Source organism: Prionailurus bengalensis, chromosome B3 (assembly GCF_016509475.1).
Source record: "Prionailurus bengalensis isolate Pbe53 chromosome B3, Fcat_Pben_1.1_paternal_pri, whole genome shotgun sequence".
NCBI lineage: Eukaryota > Metazoa > Chordata > Mammalia > Carnivora > Felidae > Prionailurus > Prionailurus bengalensis.
The window spans coordinates 87,165,397-87,185,414 of NC_057355.1; the positions used below are offsets into that span (position 1 = coordinate 87,165,397).

The 20,018-nt window shown below is 37.3% G+C and overlaps 1 protein-coding gene across 2 annotated transcripts in view; it reads left to right on the forward strand.

Moving 5' to 3' along the window:
• The window catches only part of MIPOL1 (mirror-image polydactyly 1), a 317,520-nt gene extending 305,457 nt beyond the window's left edge, over positions 1 to 12,063 (forward strand). For both annotated transcript variants that reach the window (XM_043556024.1, XM_043556023.1), the window contains exon 13: positions 11,349 to 12,063. In XM_043556024.1, coding sequence (XP_043411959.1) covers positions 11,349 to 11,415 — 67 coding nt within the window. In that variant the 3' untranslated portion in view covers positions 11,416 to 12,063. The remainder of the gene's footprint in view (positions 1 to 11,348) is intronic.
• Positions 12,064 to 20,018: the final 7,955 nt, after the last annotated feature.

The window sequence follows — 20,018 nt, forward strand, 5'->3', positions numbered from 1 at the left end:
CAATCTAAAGGTGTCCTCAGGTCTAAAATGAGTCTCTTGTAGACAGCAAATAGATGGGTCTTGTTTTTTTATCCATTCTGATACCCTATGTCTTTTGGTTGGCGCGTTTAATCCATTTACATTCAGTGTTATTATAGAAAGACACGGGTTTAGAGTCATTGTGATGTCTGTATGTTTTATGCTTATAGTGATGTCTCTGGGACTTTGTCTCACAGGGTCCCCCTTAGGATCTCTTGTAGGGCTGGTTTAGTGGTGACAAATTCCTTCAGTTTTTGTTTGTTTGGGAAGACCTTTATCTCTCCTTCTATTCTAAATGACAGACTTGCTGGATAAAGGATTCTTGGCTGCATATTTTTTCTGTCTAGCACCCTGAAAATCTCTTGCCAATTCTTTCTGGCCTGCCAAGTTTCAAAAGAGAGATCAGTCACGAGTCTTATAGGTCTCCCTTTATATGTGAGGGCACGTTTACCCCTTGCTGCTTTCAGAATTTTCTCTTTATCCTTGTATTTTGCCAGTTTCACTATGATATGTCGTGCAGAAGATCGATTCAAGTGACGTCTGAAGGGAGTTCTCTGTGCCTCTTGGATTTCAATGCCTTTTTCCTTCCCCAGTTCAGGGAAGTTCTCAGCTATTATTTCTTCAAGTACCCCTTCAGCACCTTTCCCTCTCTCTTCCTCCTCTGGGATACCAATTATGCGTATATTATTTCTTTTTAGTGTATCACTTAATTCTCTAATTTTCCCCTCATACTCCTGGATTTTTTTATCTCTCTTTTTCTCAGCTTCCTCTTTTTCCATAACTTTATCTTCTAGTTCACCTATTCTCTCCTCTGCCTCTTCAAGCCGAGCTGTGGTGGTTTCCATTTTGTTATGCATTTCGTTTAAAGCGTTTTTCAGCTCCTCGTGACTGTTCCTTAGTCCCTTGATCTCTGTAGCAAGAGATTCTCTGCTGTCCTGTATACTGTTTTCAAGCCCAGCGATTAATTTTATGACTATTATTCTAAATTCACTTTCTGTTATATTATTTAAATCCTTTTTGATCAGCTCATTAGCTGTTGTTATTTCCTGGAGATTCTTCTGAGGGGAGTTCTTCCGCTTGGTCATTTTGGATAGTCCCTGGCGTGGTGAGGACCTGCAGGGCACTTCCCCTGTGCTGTGGTGTATACCTGGAGTTGGTGGGCGGGCCGCAGTCAGACCTGATGTCTGCCCCCAGCCCACCGCTGGGGCCACAGTCAGACTGGTGTGTGCCTTCTCTTCCCCTCTCCTAGGGGCGGGATTCACTGTGGGGTGGTGTGGCTCGTCTGGGCTACTTGCACCCTGCCAGGCTTGTGATGCTGGGGATCTGGCGTATTAGCTGGGGTGGGTAGGCAAGGTGCTCGGGGGCAGGAGGGGCAGGCTTAGATCGCTTCTCCTTAGGTGATCCACTTCAGGAGGGGCCCTGTGGCAGCGGGAGGGAGTCAGATCCACTGCCGGAGGTTTGGCTCCGCAGAAGCGCAGAGTTGGGTGTTTGCGCGGAGCGAGCAAGTTCCCTGGCAGGAACCGGTTCCCTTTGGGATTTCGGCTGGGGGATGGGCGGGGGAAATGGCTCTGGCGAGCGCCTTTGTTCCCCACCAAACTGAGCTCTGTTGTCAGGGGGCTCAGCAGCTCTCCCTCCCTTTGTCCTCCAGCCTTCCCGCTTTCCGAGCAGAGCTGTTAATTTCTGACCTCCCAGACGCTAAGTCGCGCTTGCTGTCGGAACACAGTCCGCCCGGCCCCTCCGCTTTTGCAAGCCCGACTCGGGGGCTCTGCTTGGCCGGCGAGCCGCCCCTCCGCCCCGGCTCCCTCCCGCCAGTCCGTGGAGCGCGCACCGCCTCGCCGCCCTTCCTACCCTCTTCCGTGGGCCTCTCGTCTGCGTTTGGCTCCGGCGACTCTGTTCTGCTAATCCTCTGGCAGTTTTCTGGGTTATTTAGGCAGGTGTAGATGGAATCTAAGTGATCAGCAGGACGTGCGGTGAGCCCAGCGTCCTCCTAAGCCGCCATCTTGCCGCAACTCTTATTATAAAAATCTTAAAAGTGGTGCTCATCTAGAATTCCTGTTTATTATCTACTTAAAATGAAATATTTGTGAAGTTCTTTTCAAAATATTTTGTATGGATTTATATAGTAAACAATTGTCCTATATCTTCTTTCCTTCAGTAAATTGGCCTGGTGATTGACTTTCTGTATTCTTGCCAGTATCAATTTTTTCCTCATTATCTCTAGTATAATTACATTGGAAATCTTATTTTTGCTATTAATATTACAATGTCCTGTTCCAGATAAGTAAATTATGCCCATTTCCAGATTAGCCACAATTTATTATTAACACTGAGTTTGCTAACAAGAATATAAAAATGTATTAGGCTTTAAATTTTATTTAAAAAACAAGAGACATTTGTAAGTCCATATCCATTTAAAAAATGATATCTTTTTCGGTAAGGCAAAATGCATAATACCATCATAGTATTGTTAAGTTGGTAATATTTTGGAATTTATTATTTGCTTTTAATAAAGAATGACTCGTGGACTTTCCAGTGAAGCGTTTCAGTAAATATATCTTGAATGTTGAAACACAGGTAGACCAACCCTTAAAATTAAATTTAAAAATAGAGTAAATGCTATGTGCTGTGAACCGTACCAGGCATGATATCAACTTAAGCAAGCAATGGTCTACAAATTCATCATATTTGCCAAATACCATCACAGCCCAGAAACTCTTGTTTCCATGCCACAGATGACCAGATTAGACCTATCTGGATATTTGTAAAAGCCCAAATTAAGCTCTTTAGGTACTCTAATTGAAATAGTTGAGTGCTTTTGGATGGCACCCTACAGCCAGTCCAGTTATGTTAGTTGCAGACCTACTCACTGATGTAGCCACTAAGGACTGATTATCTCTGGCAGCCAGGCTGTTCCCAGTTACCCATACTTGGTCTTGCAAGTCTAGCTGCAACTCAGAAATTAACCTCTATAACTGGTAGGTAAGGAGGAAGAACTCTAATATATCTTGATTTTAACAGTCATTTGGCAGACTATACCTTTGTGGACAAGATCAAGAAGGGATTGCACAGTTCTGGTAATTCATAGCTAATTGAATAGGAATACATATTATGACCCTGTAGGGTTGTCTGTGAGAGTTTGTCTCAGTACTTTTTTTGTTCAACATATTTCAATTACCTAAGTTAAAAACATAAAAGGTTAGTTTATCATAACTACAAGAAGTGATAAACTCTAGATGCCAAAAGATACTAATTTGCTGGAAAAATGGGCCAAATTTACCAAACTGAAATCTAGCATAGATAAAGGTAAAATCTTGCTTTTAATATCAATATTATGGAATAAAAATGGCCATGATTTTTTTTTTTGCAACTGCGCCTGTCAAAATGTGGAATTTATTTCCCTGCCCTTTGAATCTGGGCTGTCCTGTGACTCCCTTTAACCAAGTGATGTTGTACAACTTTTAAGCAAGGCCTCAAGAGACCTTCCTGAGTTCAGTATTACCCTCTTGCTGATGTGTTCACCAGGTAAATAAGTCTGGGCTCATCTGGTTGAGAATGAGATACCACAGAAAGAAAGAGTCCCAGCAGAAGTCAGCACACCTGTCAGGCACATGACCACCCCACCCCAACTGACTGCAGCTGAATGAGTGAACACGGGCAAGGCTAGCAGCACCACCTGACTGCCCCAAGCCCGAATGGACGTGAGTAAATAAAATAGCTGCCTTTTTAAGCCACTACGTTTTGGGTGGTTTATTGTGCAGCAATAAATGGAAAAGAAATATTAATCGTATATGAAATAGAACAGACTTGGCTTGGCCTGATAGTCAAAGCAGGCTAGCGTTTTAAGGTTAAGTCAGTAGTGAAACATGGCAGCATTGAAAGAGAAGTAAAAGTCTAAATCAACGAAGGTATCAGGCCCATGTTTCTTTATAATGATTAAACTGGATTATTATATAGGGGCCAATTATTTTTAAAGACACTAGACATACCAGAGAATATCCGCAAAGAGTACCGATAATGGTGAGCAGTCTACTAACTTGAATGTACCAGCCATTTGAAGACTGGAAGTGTAAACAATAAAAACCAGTAAAGACTGCTTTCTTAACATTTTGATAACACCTCATATGAGAAATCAAGTAAGGTAATGATTTAAAAGGTATGTCTACGGGGATGAGTGGGAGATCCAAGGAGGTATGTTGAAATAAGGAATAGGGGCGCCTGGGTAGTTCACTTAGCTGAGGATCTGACTCTTGATTTCAGCTCAAATCATGGTCTCACTGTTGTGGGTTGGAGCCCTGTGTGGGGCTCTGTGCTGGGCGTGGAACCTCCTTAGGGTTTTCTTTCTCCCTCTCTCTCTGCCCCTCCCCTGCTTGCACTCTCTCAAAAAAAATAAATAAGAATAATACAAGGAATAATTTTTGGCCATGTAATTATTATTTAGTTCCCCATTCTTTTCACTTTCTACCAATTCTTGTTTCCACCTTCTTCACCATGACTTTTCAACCCACTCTCCCATCTACTCCTACACTCACTTTTTCACTTACAAACTCTTTCTTCATTTTGTTTCAAATGTAAATAGTCTTTCTTCTTTTCTCAGCTTCATTCTTTCCTCATGTGGTATTTACTTATTTCTTATGTGTTCTTTTTGTGAGCATATATGTGTGTTCATATTTATATGGCCGTGTCTCTATTTATTCACAAGTATATGTGTATATGCCCATTTTTATAGGCATCTGTGTATCTTTTCAGTTACATTTTGTGGCTAAAATGGAGCAAGAACTTCTTACCACATTGATTACAATTTATGCATGGGAGAATGGGTGCACTCTATCCATTGGCTAATCCATTGGCTATTCACTTTCATACAGCTCTGTGCTTCCTCCTTCCCTATCTTTCTCTCCTTCTCTTTATTCCTCTGATCTCAGCTCTTTTCAGTCTGCTTTGTGGCACCTTCTTTCCATTGTTACTACCTTGCATCTATCCACAACTTCTACGCTGAATGTTTCACACACACATTCTACCTGAAACAAACTTACCAAGGACACTTGTTTCCTAGCAGCCCAGTCTCTTCCCCATACCCATATACTAGGACAGCAGCCTTTTTCCTGTACCCATATACCAGGAAGGAGAGTTCTTCTCGTTCCCCTTTGCTTTTGTCATACCTTCTACATCAATGTAAAAACACTCGCTCCTTTGAGATTTACACCATCCAGCTTTCTCACTCTCTGTCTCATCTTTTCAGTGATATCTACTGATCTCCTGATCAGTGCCATTTCCTTTAAATGTATTTCAGGCATCTGATTCAATGTCTTCCTTTCTATCTACCCCAACTTCTGCATTCACACTAAGAAATTTTGGTGTCAATGTCAGTAATGTGTCTGTTCCTTTGTCCCTTGAATGCTAATGACTTTTACCTCTTATCCACTTCAACTACAATAGATGTTGGCAGAACTTTTCTAAATATGAAATCCTAAGATCACACTTGCCTCTCCAACAATAACCACAGCCTTACTCCCAACTACTCTTGCTTTTTAGCTTCACCACAAATTAAGACATCCAGTCTCTTGCTCCTTTCATTCTTTTTCTGAACTGACAGCCCTTTTAGACTTGCTTTCTTCCCTACCCAATCTGAATTCTAGGTTTAATCACTTTTTCTCAAGGACACAGTCTTCTTGTACCTTTGTCTTACACTGTAAGTCATAAACTCTCAATTACTTTTATTATTTCCCCTCCCCATATCTATCCCCAAAGGATAGACCTGATGTGAAAACTAGAAGTCATACTACTATGATGATCAGTATCTCTACAAATTTGCAGTCTCTAGCTATAGCTGGATCATCAATCTCACCTAATATTTCTTTTGCATATTCCAAGGCACCTCCCTTCCTTGTCACATTAAACATTCAGCATTTTCCTCTAGCCTTTTTCTGTACCCTATGTTTTCACCAGAGAACTTTGTCTCCTACTCCATGGGGTAAATTGAATCTAGCGGACATAAGTTCTGTCAATTAACATCCTCCATACCTAAATTATCCACAGCTGTATTCTTCCTACCTCTTTCCCCTTAATCTCCAAGGAAAAATTGTATATATTTTTTAAGATAATGCTGTAAACCATGCTTATGATCCCGTCATCTAGACCCTACTTAAAAAGGTATCATCTTCCTGCCTTATACCTTTGTGTCTTCCTCTAGTCTTCTCTGCCATAGTTCACAAATATAGTCACATGCCATCAGTTTCTTAAAAAACGTCTTCAGCCATACATTCCCCTATAACTGTAATCCTCTTTACTTTCTAGCCAAGCTCTTATAAAACAGCCTGTACTTAGCCTTCGATTTTCACATTCCTCTCAGGCTTCCTCCTACTTCCATCATGCCATTAAAACTGCACTGAGAAGATGGTCATTTCCCAATTGCCAAATCACATGGGCACTTCTCACTTTGATATTGTTTAAGTACTTAAACTGTTGATAGCTGCCTTCTTGAACTGCTCTTCTCTGAATTCTGTGACAGCACCTAGTCTTGATCCATCTTTTACATCCCTATATCCTCAAATTCTTTTGCCAGTCTCTTTACTTTAAATATTTGTTTTCTTTGGATTTCTATCCTATTCCCACATCTCTTCTTCTTCTTAATTTCTCTTTCTAAGCATTTCCATCTACTCCTGTGGCTTTAGTTACAACCTAGAGCAACCTAGTCATGACCCAACTCTTCAGCCTCAGTTTCTACCATTCTCCACCTCTAACTTTGTGATCCTGAGAAAACAAATGCTATCAATAGCACTTGACACATATCATGCTTTTCATGCCTCTGTGCCTTCACAGATATTATTTCCTTTGTCTGAAATGCCCATCCTGCCCCTCTCCATCCCCTCCCTTCTTAAGATGACTATTTCCTTCTTATCCTTCAATACTTAACTCAGGCAAAATCCCAGGAAGACTTTATATGCCTTTCCTCTCCTCCTCTACCCAAACTAGGTTCTGCTTAATATCTGTGTATCCTTTTATTACAGCATTTATCAGTAACTTGTTGTTGAAGTTATCCATATAAAGATCTATTTCCCCACCCTACTGTTCCTTATAAGCTGGGACCATGTCCTGCTTTTTGAATAATCAATGCCTAGAACACCACCTGGTACATAGGAATTACCAAACAAATGCTTATTGATTGAACTGAAATCTATATCATAAACCTAGAATTCTCTCTTTAAGACAAACTCTTATATCCAAGTATCTACTTAACATCCTACTTATATGTCCCACCAACACCTCAAATTCATGTGTACCAAGCTGAACTCATCTTCACACACACATGCTCCCCAATAAATTCTTCTGTTCTTCCTCTGCACTGTCTTGGTTAGTATATCACTATCCATCTAGTCACCAAAATCAGACACCCAGTAGTCATCCTTCTTGCCCACCCCATCTCTCCCCATCCTGCCCTCAGAAGTCACTAAGTCCTTGGGATCCTATACTTAGATATCTTTCAAACTTGTCCCCTTCTTTCCATCTACACTGCTGTAGTTTTAGTTCAAGCCTTTAAGTCTCGTTAGGATATTGTTTTTTTTATTATAGTAAATCTTCATAACAAAGTTTACCATCTTAACCATTTTAAAGTGCACAGTTATATGGCCTTAAACACATTCATGTTATTGTGCTCACAAAGATTATTTTAATCAGGAGCTATCTGGACTTCCTACCTATAGGCTAACCTGTCTCCATCCCATTCCTACATCTTTGCCACTATAATCTTTCCATAATGCAGATGATGTTACTAGATGTGTTAAAACCCACTCACTGCTTCCCACTGTCACCATTAGTGGTTTCTTCACAAAGTTTTCACAGGTCCAAGCTGAAATGAGAAAATAAATAAATAAAATGTACCAAGTTTTTCTAAATTTTTTCAACTTAATGAATGACAACATTGATCAACATAAATACTGAAACATGCATGGGGGGCAAAGTCAATTTTGCTTTAGATATGCTAAGTGTCATATGCCTGTAGAAAAAGCAAAAGGAGATGTCTTAAAGGCAGTTGGGTATGTGAGTCTGAAACTCAGAAGGGAGTGAGAGTAATTCAAGCCCACGAAAACTCAGAAATATGCCTTAAAAATTGGTAGTACTTTTGGGAGCAGTATAGTACACCAGAGAGATCAGGGGGGTGGTGATTAGACTTACCATCACATCCTAGCTCCAAACTCACTAGCAATAAGGCTGTGATCAAATTACCCTCTATATGTTTTGGTTTTGTCAACCAATGATAATGTCTACTCTATGGAGTTATCATGAAAATTAAATATGTGCATAATTTGCTTCTCATAATTCATAGCACATAATCAGCGTTTATTAAGAATTATTTACTGTTTAACGTATCTCATAATATTCATTAAGAGTGAAAAATAGGGGCGTCTGGTTGGCTCAGTCGGTTGAGCATATGGTTTTGGCTCAGGTCATGATCTCACGGTTTGTGATTTCAAGCCCCACGTCAGGCTCTGTGCTGACAGCTCAGAGCCTGGAGCCTGTTTTGGATTCTGTGTCTCCCTCTCTCTCTGCTCCTCCCCTGCTCGTGCTCTGTCTCTCTCTCTCTCTCTCTGAAAAATAAATAAACATTTTTTTAAAAAGTGAAAAATAAAAGTAAACTGATTAGGAAAATTGGTAAATAACTATGTTGGAAAATTATGTATTCCATTGTAGTATATACACGTTATCTAAATACATAGAAAATATAAAAATCATGTTAATTGAAAAAATAAGATTTCTGTCTAAAATATATCTGTAAGTATATTTTTCAAATTTACTATAGTAAACAGTAGTTTGTAACTATTATTTCCTAATTACGTGCAATGTCATCAATTTACTTTGTTAATGTGTTACTAAAATCGCAGGTGAAATATACCCACAAATACTTTCCCAATTTAACTTAACTAAGAGCCTAAGGAAAATTTTTCATGAAGCTAAATAATCCATTAAATCTGAAATCTGTCGCTCTCTAGTAACCGAGCCCTAGTGGAAGTAACTTTGAACTAAGAACAAGGAAACCAGGCCCAGATTTGTTACTGTTTTACTACAGTCCTTGTATAAGGGTTTACTTGTCTGTGCTTCAGTTTCTTCATATTTGAAGAACTCCTAATGGAGTTCTCCTAATGGAGAACTCCTAATCCTAGCTCTAACCCTTTTCCTATTTCATGAAGCCCTTGGGAAACTACTGTTGAGTAACATCTGAAGCAGTTGGAACCTAATTTAATAAGCTACATACTTTTTTAAAGGATATTGTTGATTTGGACAGTAAAGAATAGCCTGCAGGCGAATCCACAAGGTGCTTCGACAGACGTATGCAGCTACCTTCCTGTTGGCACGGTCCACGTCTGGCAGGTGAATTCCATTCCTTACAAGAAGGAATAGGTGCTTCATTGTGTTTCAGAAGTCAGTACGCTTTTACAGAACGAAGTCACTGACATTTTTCTCATTTCTGAGATCAAATTTTCATAAATCATTCAACCTGGATAAACTGAGAATGTGGTTCATCTAGTAATTATTGAAACATAGTAAAGGGCAGTGCAAGATGTGATATTTAAGTATTTCCTCCTAACCTCTTACCTTAGCAAGGCATAAGAGTTCTAAATGGAAATATGTCCTAATCTATAAAAAGGAAACTAAAGTAAGATGAGCCTGTTAGCAAAGGAAAAGTCAAAAGAGGCACAACACAAATTCATCTCAGTAATTTGGAATGCCATTGATTCTGAATTCATAGTAATAATGATAACTATACAGAGTACAACTTTTCCATTATGAGGAATTTTTTTAATGGTAGTGTAAATCAGATTGTAGGGGAAGGATATAACTAACCAACATGAAAGTAATATTTTCTGCCTTTTTTACAATATATGCCAAAAAATGCTATTAATGGCCTGTCAATGTTTCCACTGGGAGTCATTTTTTAAGTTAATTGAGGTTGCTATCATACTTTAACAATACATTTAAAATTTCATCCTGACATTTTTCTTGCCCCTTCTCCAAAATTAGGTTAGTGAAACTTTGTCTTAAAGAATTTATGTAATCCTATATAAATCATCATATTCTTGTTTTCTGTTAACTGAACTCCATATATGCACAATCATCCAATAAACTTGAGCTAACTTTCAGTGTTGCAGGTAAACCAGAGTGTGTGACACTAAGAATACCCTCATTCCTTTAGGGTCTAGCTCTGTGCTATGTTTATTTGCAAAGGACCTTCATGCATGGATCCATATAAATGAGGCAAGCTGGAGCAGACTAGACTATGTCGCTCACCAGTCTTTGAGGAAGAAGATTGTGTATATATGAAAACTGGAAGATTTCTGTGTGTGTAACATCAAACATGATTTTTTGTTGAGGTTTTATGCTTTCCGTAAAAAAACATAATAACAGGAGAAAAATTAATGGTCTGATTCCATCATCTCTTCTCAAGCAAAATCTCACTGATCCACATGAATGTGATCTCCCTCCGTAGAGTAGCCTAAGAACACTACAGAATAGACTTTTGAACTTTTGACTTTATTTTCAAACTTATTTTTAACTATTTTTAAACTTATTTTTAAAAACTATTTTTAAACTTTTGACTTTAAGTGGTGAGTTTTTAATCAATTTAAAAAAATCACATATCCTTGATTAGAAACTATAGAGTCGTTGCTAGCCTATTTACATTACTCAGAATAGAAACTTCTTTTTAAATGTAGTACCAAAAGTCTGGTTTTATTAGCATCAAACCATTTGTGTTTACCTAAATTATTTTCATGCCCCTAAAGCATGAGTTTTTTCCAGCTAGCTACCTAATTCCTAATTATTTTCATCAGCTGACTCTTTGAAAAAGGAAGAAATTTAATGCATATGAATTGTACAACATAGTAATGTGTTACTTATTTACCTAAGTAACAGGTGTGAGGTTGATAGTATTTCTGAATTAAAATATGTACTTCTTGGGTAAAAATCAGTTTGAAACTGCTCTGCATTTAATGTGCCATCTTCGCATTGCATAATAAATGATTCATTCACAGCCTTCATGCAAGCAGGTAAATGTAGTGAAATGAGTATGTTACATTTTTTCATGTAGCGTCTAAAACTGACATAATCTGAAGATGTGGGTTAAAGTTTGTGTTGTTACTGTTTTTTTTAACCTCAGATACGTGGCACTCTGCACCAGTGTCTCTTGCTGACAGTAATGCTTTGTCTCTTAACACGACTACCAAGACTGCTTGGTCACAGGCAAATACTGTTCTTTTTCAGCCAAAACATTCCTGACAATAATTGTACTTTTTGTATCCTTTTTTTCCCCCTCCCCCCACCTGCCCCCAACCTAGGCTGGAAAGGCTGGTGGACGTCCTGAGGAAGAAGGTTGGAACAGGGACCATGAGGACAGTGATCTGACTGAAAAAAACGACAGTCTGGGGAAGCAATCACATCTGGTGACCAGGCTGCTTCATTCAACACTGTGTAAACACTAAAGCCTTAACTTAGCAAACAGTTGTTAGAAGTGGGACACTCCAACCACATTCCAAGCTGAGATAAAATCAGATCACAAATGTTTAACCACTTTGCTGCTGACTTATTTATCCAAATGTATTAACTACAGACTTTTACCAATGAGTAGCTATAAAGTTGTAGCTTATTTTGTAACTATTTTATATCACTCTATTTGATATAAATCTTTTTACTGAGAGGCCATTATAGGTCATATCTTCACATACGTCCCTTTCTGAATCAAAATGCAGCAAAGTAAATATTGTCTAAACCTTAATCCATTGTGTTAGGTCAGAACTTCAAATACGTGCATTTTTCAATATAGAGTTTATTTCTTAACTGATGAGAGCAGCTCAGACATGAGAATGTATAGTCTTCCTCCAATGCATACACATGATCTTTGTTAATATTAAAGAATATTAAATATAAATACCAAGAATTAAATGTACAATTTGCTCCAATAGTTTGGTACATTAAAATTACATTAATCAAGGAATGATTTTTGTTTCACTACAAATAATACAAACTGTTTTCAATAAAAAAGAGGATGTTGTTCATGTGTACTTATGGATTCATATTGTCGATGTTTTTAATGTTGTGTCTGAATAATGATCTAAACTCTATTTAAACTGTAGAAATTGCCAAGTCTGTCTAATAGGCTGGGACACCTCTGGCTTGAAAATTAGCATGTGCCAGCATGACTCTCAAAGGCAAGAGGCCATCAAAAACGTTAAGTATTCTTTTTGATTATCTTTATTTAGATTATCATTTGAATTTTTGTTGTGAAGGAGGGGAATCCAAGATACAATATACAGTAAAATTGTAGTGTAAAAATATAAGGATGTGGAAAAAAGAAAACTGGCAGTTTGGCTTGGTTACCTGCTTTTCCTTTTATTTAAAAAATTGAAATAGTAAAGCATAACAATCACTTCTAGTCATATGAAATTATGAATAAAACCAAGATTTATGTATTTGGCTACAGAAAAAAATACCTTCTTTTTTTTTTAGATTGAATAGATGAGAGGCCAATAGAAGATGACTGTGGCCGCAACAGGATGAAATAGGCAAGTAGAGATCGAATTCGTGAGAATTTTGTGGGAAAGTGAAAATTTTTCCAAGCCCATACAATATTTTAATTTAGCTTTAAGACCGAGGTAGATTCTCTACCATTGCTTATTTTCAGGACAAGAACAGAATAGTTTATTGCACCATGCTTTGGATACACCAGTGGAGATTATTCATGTGATTTTTTATTTTTTTTTTACTCTTGCAGGAAAACATAAGGAGCTTTATCATAGGGCCACAAAAGAATCATAATGTTAACAAACTCGATTTCCTTCTCATGGAATTTTTTAAACTCCCTGGCCATTAGAACCATTCCATTAAGTTCAAATTTAGAATGTACTCATGTCACCTGCTTTTAATTATTTTTTTAAACTATTAGAATTAGAAAATAAGGAGCAACAAGGGCTAGAAATAAGCTAACTGGATTTCTTCTACAGTCCCAAAGAGATTATAGCCTTTCATAGGCCAGTGACTATATAAATAGAGAAATTTGAAATAATGTGGTCATGCATGGAGTCTCCCCTCTGGGCTATCATGGAAACATGTGGGAGCCCCTGTGTGAAGGAATAGTGCCTTGCAAATCATGCAGGTAAGTAAAGAGGAACAGTTCTTGTCACAAAATAGTCCATTCCTGAATCCTCTTCAAGTAAACCACAAGTAAACCTGAATTTTGAGGTTAGTCCTAAAGAACAGACAAATCTTTCCTGAGTTATTTTGCTTGGGGTTTTATAAAACACACAGTAAGCATAAAGACATTTTACAGCTTCCAAACATCTCTTTGTGTACTGAAATGATTAGATTAGAGCACCCAATTCCTGTAATCAATATCCAGAACTTTGAAAGAATCTGATAGTATAAAGTTAAATTTATAAAACAATTCTAATATTTACTATTATCAGTGTAGGTAACCTCCGCCAAAATACCACATCCCCTTGAAAATGAGTTGTCTACAAAATTACAAATGCTAAGTATTTCAGCCAAATATTATCATTAATTGATTTCTTATACTTAAAAATGTCCACCAACAATGTTTCAAACCGTCTTCACTTTTGTTCATATGAAGGAGTTACCTAGCTTCTGAGATCGGTTCTCTAAATACTCGGTAATATGATGATGATGGTTTTAGTGTTGTTGTTATTATTATTACATTGTACAATTGAAGAAGTAGACTCAGAATCCTAGGAATTTGCCAGGGACTGGCGAGGACTTACAGCTGAGGTCTTAGGGCTAAATTCCATGTAGCTGTAGTTCTCTAAACCTTTCTGTAAGGAAAAAAAAAAACTGAAGATTTTAACTCTTGCAATTTTTATTATTATGCCATTTCTTTTCTACCAATACATATGAATTCACCAACAATTGAGATTGTATGCATTTCTTTTAGTGAAGTACAATAATGTGAACTGCATGTTTAAATAGCATCACATTTTTACTATCTCTCTACAGTGTTACAGTAGCAGCATGCTTTGCCTTAGGCTACAGTCATTGGGAATACTGTGACAATTCATTGTTAATAATAAATAACCTTGAGTTGCTTTGTGCCTGATGCCAAAACCTGACAGTGTAGTTTTATTGAATGGTGGTCTGAACTTCAAGGCTTACTTTATCTCCTACAGCAACTATTAGAAGTGGAACTGGTTATAAGCAAGTTATAAGCAAGGTTATTGGTTATAAGCAAGGGATAAGCAGTTATAGCAAAGTTATTAGTTAATTATGAATATATGAGAAACTTTAATTCTACTTTTATAAATAAGCCGTTATGTTAAAATAATTTAAAATATTCAAAATATGGTATCTAATAAAACATTTTCCCTTTTCAATGAGAAAGCTGATCCTCTGTATATATCCTTATTTCAAACAAACTGAAGAATCTTGTCAGTCATTTACTGACAGAATTTATTTCAAAAAATGTTAGAATATTCAAAACTTATAGTTTGAATATTAGATATAGTTGCATAGAAAAGCATTTTTATATGTAGCATTTTTAAAGATTATGGTTATTTTTGAAGTTTCTCTTTTCAAATACTCATGATTAATGAGTCATTACAATGATAAAACATTTTACACATGACTTACACATTTCATCTCCTCACATAAGTAAGGTTTGTGTGGAACCTGGATTTTTCCCAAACATCATTTTGTTATTGATAACTTATTTACAACTAACCTATCTATTAACCTATTCATGTCAATATACATGTGTATATCTGGATACTTAGAGCATACACACAGACACACACAAATACATTTGCCTTTTTAAAAATTTGATTTATAAGTCCACTGTTAGGCTCCAGTGACTTCAGCATTTTGTTCATGTTTTATTAGAAATGCACGTGGTTTCTGAGGCTTTTAAACAAATACATGGAATGGTTGAAAGATTTATATTGCTCATGCTTAGCTAAATATGTCATCTCTAGAAAAGATGTGGTTTGTTTTGGCACTGTTTTAAAAACTCAAATATTTTAAACATTTGTTAAGTTGGAGCTTGCACATTTGAACCAGTAGCATACGTTCCAGAATAGTTTCTCAAGTTACCAAACTTTCTGTAATCCGTTTACTAGAATAACCTCTATTGAAAGGTTTTTCTGTTCTTTTTTTAAGTACTTTAATTTATAGAGGTTGGAGTTATTATTTTAATGTAGGATTTCATAGATAGAATTGGACAGTGATGAATGTGTATTTTTGAGAATCATCAAAATATACTGTTGATATTTCTTTGCAAAAACTTTAATATACTTATTTTTAATTTTATTGTCATCTAAAAAGTTTTGGAATACACTGGTACTTTTGAAGTCACCAGTTTCTTGACTATCTGATTATTAACAAAGGTGAATTTTTTAAAAAGTTTTATTTATTTTTGAGAAAGAGACAGAGCGTGAGTGGGGTAGGGGCAAAGAGAGAAGGGGATACTGAATCCGAAGCAGGCTCCAGGCTCTGAACTGTCAGCACAAAGCCCGATGCAGGGCTCAAACTCACGAACTGCGAAATCATGACCTAGCCAAAGTCAGACTTTCTACCGACTGAGCTACCCAGGTGCCCAATAAAGGTGCATTTTAATGCACAAACTCAAATATCTAAAATATATATTTACTTTTTATTCACATAAAATCCCCTACTGCAAATCCTACACATTTCAATGCAATTCTGAGACATTGATCTTAATCAAATTTATAATGATACAATCCTGAAGACACTGCACTGGATATGCCTATAAAATATACTACAGTAAAAAAACAGATTAAGTTCACCATCAAACTGTGTTTGACAAGTTTAATGAAGATAAAAGTTGAGGGGCATCTGGCTGGCTCAGTGGGTGGAGCATGTGACTGTTGATCTCCTGGTCATGAGCTCGAGCCCCATGTTGGGCATAGAGATTACTTAATTAAGAAAACGACAAGAGTTGGTATGAACAAATTTTTTTAGATACCTCAGGAACCTTTAATAACTATTTAGATACAAAATAAAATCATAGCAATAAATATTAAAGAGAAACATTACTTTTGGTAAATACAGTTAGAAAGAACCTAGAAAAGGAGATCACGTCTCTTAATGAAAAAACAGTAGACTGATTTAAGTCCACTGCAAAGCACCTCTACTAACTTTGGAATTTGTATGTGGAATTTTGCCGTAACCAATAGCTGAAATCTAAAAACACTGCTTCTGTTCTGTTCATTCAATCAAGGTAAGGTAATGTAAATACGCTACCAAATACTCTATCACCTGCAGTGAACTTAGAATTTAAAGCTTAAAGTATATGGCTAGAAGAGGACCAGGGTGGGGTGGGCAATAAGAATTTTGGGGGCAGTGGTGCCTGGGTGGCTCAGTTGGTTAAGCGACCAACTTTGGCTCCGGTCATGTCTCGCGGTTTGTTGAGTTTGAGCCCCGCATCAGGCTCCGTGCTGATAGCTCAGAGCGTGAGCCTGTCTTCGAATTCTGTGCCTCCCTCTCTCTGTCGCTCACCTGCTCTCTCTTTCTCTCTCTCTCTCTCTCTCTCTCTCTCTCAAAAATAAATAAAACATAAAAAAATGTAAGGAATCTTTGGGGCAAAGATTCTATAAACTTGTCATGTCTAAAGTGTCACATCACTGTTGATAAAAATTGTTGAGTTACTGTGTCTGGTCTTTGTGATATTGTTACCATACGTTGTACTTCTATATATGCACACAATAATAACATTGTTATTATTTTTTGCTTTAAATAACAGTTTTTAAGGAGATTTTTAAAAGTAAGAACACCACTATTTTATATTTACCCATGTATTTACCATTTCCAGGGCTCTTCTTTGTGTAGATCCAGGTTTCCACCCATCACCATATTCCTTCTTCCTGAAGCATTTATCATTTATTGTAAAGCAGGGCTGTGAGTGATGAATTCTTCCAGCTTTTGTATGCCTGAAAATGTCTGGATTCTTTTCTTTTCTTTGCCTTTATTTTGTGGAAAAGGGCTTTTTTGCTGGATATAGTATTTTAGGATAATTTTTTTTTTCAGTATTTTCAAGATGTTGCTTTATTGTCTGGCTTGCTTTGTCCCTGCTCTCATTTTAATTTTTGTTCTCTACATAAAAACGTCCTCTGGCTGCTTTAAAGATTTTTCTCTTTGTCATTTGTTTCAACCAACGAGATTAGGATTTATTATGATATAGATTTCTGCATGTTTCTGTGCTCATGGTTGGTTGAATTTATTGGACTATAGGTTTGTAATCTATGAATTTTTTTTTAATTTCAACCATTACAGATGAACATAGGAGAAGGGAAGGAAAAATAAGATAAAAACAAAGAGGGAGACAAACCATTAGAGACTCTTAGAACAAACTGAGGGTTGCTAGAGGGGAGGCGGGTGGGGAGATGGGCTAAATGAGTGATGGGCATTAAGGAGGGCACTTGTGATGAGCACTGGGTGTTACATGTAAGTGATGAATCACAGGGTTCTACTCCTGACACCAATATTACACTGTATTTTAACTAACTTGAATTTAAATAAATAAATTTTAAAATTTCAACCATTATTTTTCTAATAGTTTTCTGTCCCCCAGATCTTTTTCCTCTCCCTCTGGAACTATTACTTTACATATATTAGACTGTTTTTTTGTTTTGTTTTGTTTTTTAATTTTTTTTTCAACGTTTATTTATTTTTGGGACAGAGAGAGACAGAGCATGAACGGGGGAGGGGCAGAGAGAGAGGGAGACACAGAATCGGAAACAGGCTCCAGGCTCTGAGCCATCAGCCCAGAGCCCGACGCGGTGCTCGAACTCACGGACCGCGAGATCGTGACCTGGCTGAAGTCGGATGCTTAACCGACTGCGCCACCCAGGCGCCCCAGTATATTAGACTGTTTTAAGCTGTCCTACAGCTCATTCATGTTTCATGTAATTTCTTTTTCCAGACTGTTTTTCCTGTGTGCTTTATTTTAGTTTCTATGACTTTATTTTCAAATTTACTAATCTTTTCTTTTGCAGTATCTAATGTGTTCATAATTCCATCCAGAGCATTATTCTTTGCAGGCATATTTTTCATCTCTAAAAGTTAAAGTTGGATATTTTAATTTCTTTTATCTCTCTCCTAAATTTATTTATGCCTTGTGTTATCTTCTGGAATACACAAAATATAGTTATAAGGACTATTTTAATGTCCTTATCTGTTAATTCTATTATCTATTCTATTTCCAGGTCTCTTTGTTTTTTGTTGTTGTTGTTTTCTTATCACGAGTTGCATTTTCCTGCTTTGGATGCCTGCTGACTTTTTTTTTTAGATGCCAGTCATTGTGAATTTTAATTTGTTGAGTGTTGGGTATTTCTGTTTTCCATTAATGCTTTTGGAACTTTGGAGATACAGTTACACTACTTGGAAACAGTTAGATCCTCATTATAATGCTCTTTTGAGCTTATTAGGCAGGATCAGAGTACCTTTAATGTCAGGCTGATCCACCCCACCCCTCCCCACCCCGCCCCACCCCCCCAGTTTAGGCAATACCTCTCTGAATACACTACTTATGTACAATGGGGTTTCTCTACCTTGACTGATCACAGCCTTGTATGAATTTTGATTATTATCTTGCCAACTCCTTTTTTTTGGTAATTCTTACCCTCACTCAGTAGTTTACTGTCACACATGCTGGTCAACACTCAGAGGAAGAGTCCGGGAATGCACTGCAGTTCTGCAGAGTCCACTGCTCTCTTGTGCTCTCCCTGTGGAGCACTCCTCACTACATGCAGAATCTCTCTTCTTCAGTAGTCTGACCTGCAAACTCTAACCACATTCTCAGCTCTGTGTTCTCGACTCAGGTAGGCTGCCAGGCTGTTTCGTTACCCTTTCCTGCTCTCTGCTCTCTAACTTCTCCAGATAGTAAGCTGGGTCAATCCTCCAGCTCACTTCATACGCTTCCCTTCCCTCAGGGATCACTATGTTGGGCTGCCTGTTGTCCGAAGTCCAAAAACATTGATCCATGGATTTTCACTGTTGTTTGCTGTTGTTGCTGTTGGTTGATGAGTTTTTTGTTCTTTTTTTTTTTTTTAAGTCAGAGGGTAAATGTCCTGGTTACTCCATCATGCCCAAAAGTATAAGTCCTTCTATAACTGTTTTAAAATATCATCCTCTTGATGTCTAACTGCCTTCTTCCCTGTTGAGAAATTACCTGTTGGTCTTAATGTTTTTCTCCTGGAGGTAAAGTCTCTGTTTTCTCTGATTCTTTCTTGTTTTTATCTTTTTCTTTGTTTTTGACAGTTTTGTGCCTAGATGTGGTCTTTGTATATTTCTTGCTTGATTTCATCCATCTTATTAAATCTCAAACTTGATATTTTTTGCCATCTTTAGGAAACTTTGGTCAATATCTCTTTCTCCTCCTTCTGAAATTCCAATTATATATATTTTATATTTATTCACTGTGTTTCCCCATATTGCTGTCACCCTGCCCTGTATTTTCCTTTTTTTTTTCCTTTATGTACATTAGTTTTGAATTTTCAAAATTGCCTTTTATTTCACTAATCCTGTCTACTGATGTTAAAGCTGTCTATTCAGGTCTTAATTTCAGATTCTGTACTTTTCAATTCTACAGTTTCCTCTTGATTTTTTTTTTTTTTTGTACATTCTAATTCTCTGGTAAAATACTCACCTTTCCAAATATATTGTCTCCCCCTTTGCTTCTGTTTTCTTGAATATACTAGTCATAGTTACTTAAAAGACTATGTCTACATGTCTACTAACTCCACTTTCTGAATCATCCATGGTCTGTTTTTGTTTTTTGCTTTCTAGATGCATGGTCCTGTCTCTTGGCATGCCTATTAATTAATGGTTGACTAAATGCAAGACATCCTGACCCTCTAGAAGGTTCTGTCTTCCTCCAGAGAGGGCTTAACCTTTCCTCTATTGGGAAGATTGCGTGGAAGCTAATCACCTTAATCCAGTCAGGTACTATGCTGAGTTGTACCTGGGTTACATTCTGAGTAAGGCTC